The sequence below is a fragment of the Eurypyga helias genome, unplaced genomic scaffold (assembly GCF_000690775.1).
Source record: "Eurypyga helias isolate BGI_N326 unplaced genomic scaffold, ASM69077v1 Scaffold42523, whole genome shotgun sequence".
Taxonomy (NCBI): domain Eukaryota; kingdom Metazoa; phylum Chordata; class Aves; order Eurypygiformes; family Eurypygidae; genus Eurypyga; species Eurypyga helias.
In genome coordinates, this window is record NW_010242604.1 from 1 (window position 1) to 5,312 (window position 5,312).

Sequence of the window (5,312 nt, forward strand, 5' to 3'; positions counted from 1 at the left end):
GGGAAGGGAGCAGGGCCCTGCCTCTCCTGGGATTTCGGGCGGGGGTGGAGGCTCCATTGCGTGACGGCGCTGCGGGGCAGGTTCCGTGCTGGGGGCTGCCCTGGTGTCCTCCCGGGGCGGGCGGTGGCAACCGGCAGGACCGTCTGGGGGTCGCGGCACTGCGGTATCCCTGGGGCGGATCCATTTATGCAGAGCTTTTTGGGGGAACGAGCGAGTACTGTCGGGAGACTTGAGACACTGGTGTTAAAACATTGGTAGAGACTTAAGTAGAGATGCAGACTTCTGTTGAGGTGATATTTTTGGTTTTGTAGACCAACTTTATCTGTCAGTGAAAGCACGTGAGACTGGGCCATCACACAGCTGGCCTTCTGCAGTTACTTAGTAGGGTTTTTTACATTTTTGCAGAGGTTATTTTAACTGTATCAATCATATGGGAAAGGTTTCAAAGCATATTTCAGTCGGCAGAAAGTAGTAGAAATATTTGAAGCATTATATCTAATGTTCCACAGTATCTAACTGTAATGTTGTGCTTAGTGTAACTCACTGAGTAATCTCAGGCAGGCTACGTGAGGATCTTTTTTCTAACTCTTATTTTGAAGTGCGTTTAAACAAACACAAGTTGTCTCCTGTTGAAGGTGGTATGTCTCAAGTGTTGCGTTAGGAAAAGCCCGAAGGAAATCACTTAGAAAAAATGCACTTTTTTTCTTCTTCTTTTTCCCCCTCCCTTCAGGTCCTGGAATCTTGACCCGAACTCTGCTCAATGCAGGTGTTAGAGTGGTAGCTCTAGAAAGTAACTCAGCTTTTCTTCCAAACTTACAGGTACACTTTTGATTTGGTAGCACATTTCTAAAACTTAATCAAAGGGAAAATAAGAAATTAACTTACAGTTGTGTAATAACTGTTGGATCAAAAGGAAATTAGTAAGTATTGTTTGGCTTTACATTGTGTGTTCAGCAACAGACTATTTTGTAATCAATTGATTTGACATTTTATGTATGTAGGAATTCAAGTTCATTGTCTTCCTGTGCATAAATGTGAGGCTGATACTAATCAGAGGCATTGTAGTTGTGTATGTTTAGGCGAGAAGCCTGTATGTAGCTCTAAGGAAATGGTAAAAGTGGTCTGGAACATTCTGATTACCTCATGGTGTTATTTCCTCTATTATCCTGCAATTGACTGGTAACATTAAGACACGTGTGTTATCCACTCCTGTTCACCTTGGCTTTGTGTGGATTCAAAGGTGGTCAGAGACAGCGCTGTAGCTGTTGTACTAGAAGGATTGTGTTACGGTGCTGTAAAGTAGAGATTTGGAACCAAAGACTGTCACCTGACTTAAGATGCATATAAAAGGCGTTCTCTCTACATATATAAAGAATTCTAGTTGTAAATTAAATGCAGTGATTTGCTTAGTTGAGTAAAACATTACAGAACATCTTACTGATTTATGAATGTGTTTTAAAGCTCCAGTTGAACAGCACAAAAATGCCAAAATGCCCTGGGCAATGAAGGAAGCTATTCTTTTTATCAGCTGTAAGAAGCAGCTTTGAGATTTGACTCTTACTGACTGGGTAACAATTTTAAGTGGTGCTTGAATGTATGTTTGTTTGTTTGGGTTGGTGTTTTGCGAGACAGGTTGCTGCATCCAAATGTCTTCAACTGAAACTAATTTTGTTCAGTCCCTAGAAAATAGCCTGGATGGACAATTAAAGGTAATTTACGGTGACTTCTTCAGACTGGATCCTTTGAGAACTGGACCAGTGAAACCACCTGCTATGTGTTCTGACAAACTTTTTGAAACCATGGGTGTAGCAGCAGTTCCTTGGAGGGCAGGTATATGTATATGATCGCATGCTACAAATAAATTTGAAGGGTGCATAGGCAGTTTGGCAAGATCTTTGGGATTTTCTTGATGTATATGTTCTATTTAATATATATGCTGGATTAATGGAGACTATTTCCCATATTCCAGCTTTATTTATGTTCTTGATAGCGTCTAAAACCCTTGTAGCAATATGAAATCTCTGGTATTTGCTTGTACTTATTAAAAGTTTAGTCTAATGCAAACTGGGCTTAGCTTTGACTAAAGCTTGACTTGTATTCATTCTTGAACAACATGAGCCGACAGACCTTCTTTTCTTAACTGTTTGTAGACTGGATGTTAGCATTAATGAGATTGTCTAGTACATGCTGCAAAATTTTAAGATATTTTTGCACACTATTTTCACAGATGTACCTGTCAAAATGTTTGGAATCTTACCACAAAAAAAGGAAAGGAACATGCTTTGGAGGCTTGTTTTATCCATGTATGAATGCAGTTCCATATACAGATATGGAAGAGTAGAAGTCAACGTCTTCATAAGTGAAAAAGAGTATAAAGTATGTGTAAGGGATTTTATAGGTAGTAAGTAGCTCTTCACAAAACACAAACCCATTTATATTGTATAGCTAGTGTTTTTGCTGGTGAATTTTTTTTTCTGTGGGAATATTTAAGTCTTGTCTGTTTCCTACTTGTTCTTTTTATGCCTTAATACCACTGTCAAGACACATTCTGTTGTCACATAACCAGAAATCTTACGAATGTGAAGACCGGTCCTTGAGAAGGATATGTAGCAGCAGACTAGCTGCTTTATGTTGTAACTTGTGAGGTGCTTAAATTCTGTAATCTGCTTTTGCAACAAAATTGTTTGGTAGTTGCAGGAAATGGTCAATGAAGACTGAATTCAAAATGCCTTGTGAAGAGGATTCAGAGTTAACTAAATACCATTACAGGGAGATGCACTTGTCCTCTTGAGCCAGTTTTGTATGCAGTACTGAAAAAAACCTGAGGCAATTTATGAGTGATTTACACACTTTTTTATTAAGGCTCTGCACACAAAAGTGCAGAGCAGCTTTCTAGGTTATATGTTCCTAATCTATGCAGTCCCAAACCTCTGAAACTGTACTTTACAGTTCAAGGGTACCTTTTCTTTCTCTGAAACTGTTAGGTTCATACAGGGCCACAAACTTTTAATCACTTGAAGTAATCAAACACTTCCATGTGTGCTTAGACAACCTCTGTTGTGTCTAACACACTACTGCAAAAAATTAAAAGTCTTAAGTATATTCTTCTGCAAAATGACAAGTTGGACACCACTGAAATAGCCACTTAAGTTGTATGCTTTTAGTGGCCAGATTTTTGAGCAAACGGGGGTCCATCTGTTCATATAATGCAGCCACTGTGTTTTTTTATTAAGTTTTCTGATATTATTGGTGAACCCACTTAAATGAGACTTGTGTACTGAAGTAAAAGCAATTGGAACCTTCTTTTAGTGGGCACTGTTGTTTCCTTTTTGTTTGGTTTATTTTTGGTTGATCATATGATGAGGGACTCTAAATCTGTCAAAAGAAGTTAAATTTCCCTGCTACGATTTACTTCTTTCTTTGACCTGTTGAGAATAACCTCAAGATTTTTCTTTTCTTCTTGCCCAAACAGTTGCCTGATCTGTAGTATTAATCAGGGTGATGACTGCAAGCTGCTTAACATTCAGTGAGGTGACCTGATGTTTGGCTTGCTCTGCTTGTGTCTCTTATTGGGAACATTACCTTATCAGTGTGAGCTGCTAACTCTGCCCATGTTACAGTTTTTAGATGAAATATCATCCCTGTTTCTCCTCTATGAGAAACTGCTGTGCCTTAAAAGGGATCAGAAAGTATGAGCAGGAATTTCCTATGCCGTTTAGTTATCCAAGTAATGGATAACTATATGTTATCATAATGTCTGTTAATCATGCGTTCTGACAAGATGCACTAAAATATCACAAAGAATGTATTTGAGGCTAATGTAACTTCACCTTGGTATTTTAGACTTAACTATGAATTTCTTGCCACTTGTTATATATATAAAGATATTGTTTAGATAAAGAAGCAATCTTAGTTTTTGCAACAAAAATGCTCTTTCTTTGCCATTTTGTTAGATATTAACAGCAAAGCCTGGAGAATTAAAGGCTTACCAAGCACTTACTGTACTTTCACAAGTGGGATGTGAAATTGAGCTACTGCACATGGTAAGTTTTTTTTTGTACCAGCTGACGTGGTCTAACGCTGTGCAGATGTTTTTAGAAAAGGGCTATTAGTGTTTTACTATCGTAAACTAATTGGAAGTTAATTTGATGTTTAAATTAGTTGGAGAACTGTTGAAAACTTTTGGATGTAAAAACCTGAAACAGTCATGTTTTGTGTAAAACTCTCTCAATTAAGCAGCATAGTTATTAACTAGGATGTCAGTATTTTCATTACAAGCCACTATACTCTGAGACATTTATCCTTAGAAGCTGGTAGATGAGATATTTGTATAACAGATGAGAATTTTTCATCTTGCTACGGGTTCTGTGGGACTAGAATACTGCTCTTCCAGTCTGGCAGAGTGTGCTCTTTATGTCCTCTGCACTTTGCCATCATGTATGATTTTGACTTCCTGAGCTGTGTTCAATAGAAATACCTCTTTGAGTCTTGGTGCCTTTGTGTTCCAAGCAGGCCTGCTTCTCCTGCTGGTGAATAAATATCTTATCTTGTCAAACATGCTATGGTTTAATTTTAAAAAGTTTTTTATGTTGTGTCCCCCACCTCCACATGAGCACATAGACATCAACTTTCACTTACTTTGTGCTTTTTAGATTTATCTTTGTTTGTGCTCTGTTTTTCTAGGAACCTACCTTCATAATCTAAATGTTTTGCTAATCTAAAATGAAAAGTTTCACTACTGATTATCTTCCAAATACATTATAGGATGACGTATATTTTAAAGTAAACATTAAGGAGTGGCAGAATAAGATGATACTTGGTGAAGATGGTAATCTGACTAATGGGGATGAAGAAAACGGGGAGGCATTCAATGTGGGTTTTGCCTCTGTCTTTAATAATACAGATACCACGGGCTGCCTGGTGCCCTGAGTCAGAGCACCATGATTGCGGGGGACAGTGCCTTTCCATTTGTGGACACTGAAATTGTAAGGGACCAGCTGTATTGGCTGAATGTTGACAAATCCATGGGGCCTGATGGGGTTCATCCCAAAGTTCTGAAGGAGCTGGTGGATGTTATGGCGGCACCCCTCTGGATCATCTACCAAAGGTCTTGGGAATCCGGAGAGGTCTGTGCTGACTGGAAGCTGGCCAGTGTTATTATAGTCTACAAGAAGGGTGTGAGGGAAGACCCAGGCAACTACAGACCTGTTAATCTAACCTCAGTTCCTGGAAAAATTATGGAGATCACACTGGGTACTATTGAAAGGCATTTACAGACTAATGCAACCATCAGGCCCAGTCAGCATGGGCTT

General features: G+C 38.9%; 1 protein-coding gene across 1 annotated transcript; it reads left to right on the plus strand.

The window, feature by feature from the left end:
- Positions 1-730: 730 nt before the first annotated feature.
- Positions 731-4,929, plus strand: TFB2M (transcription factor B2, mitochondrial; the record flags this gene model as incomplete). Its single annotated transcript, XM_010149138.1, has 5 exons — positions 731-819; positions 1,677-1,830; positions 2,228-2,376; positions 3,954-4,043; positions 4,765-4,929. Coding segments are annotated over 5 exons (647 nt in total), but the record flags the coding sequence as incomplete, so codon positions are not given.
- Positions 4,930-5,312: the final 383 nt, after the last annotated feature.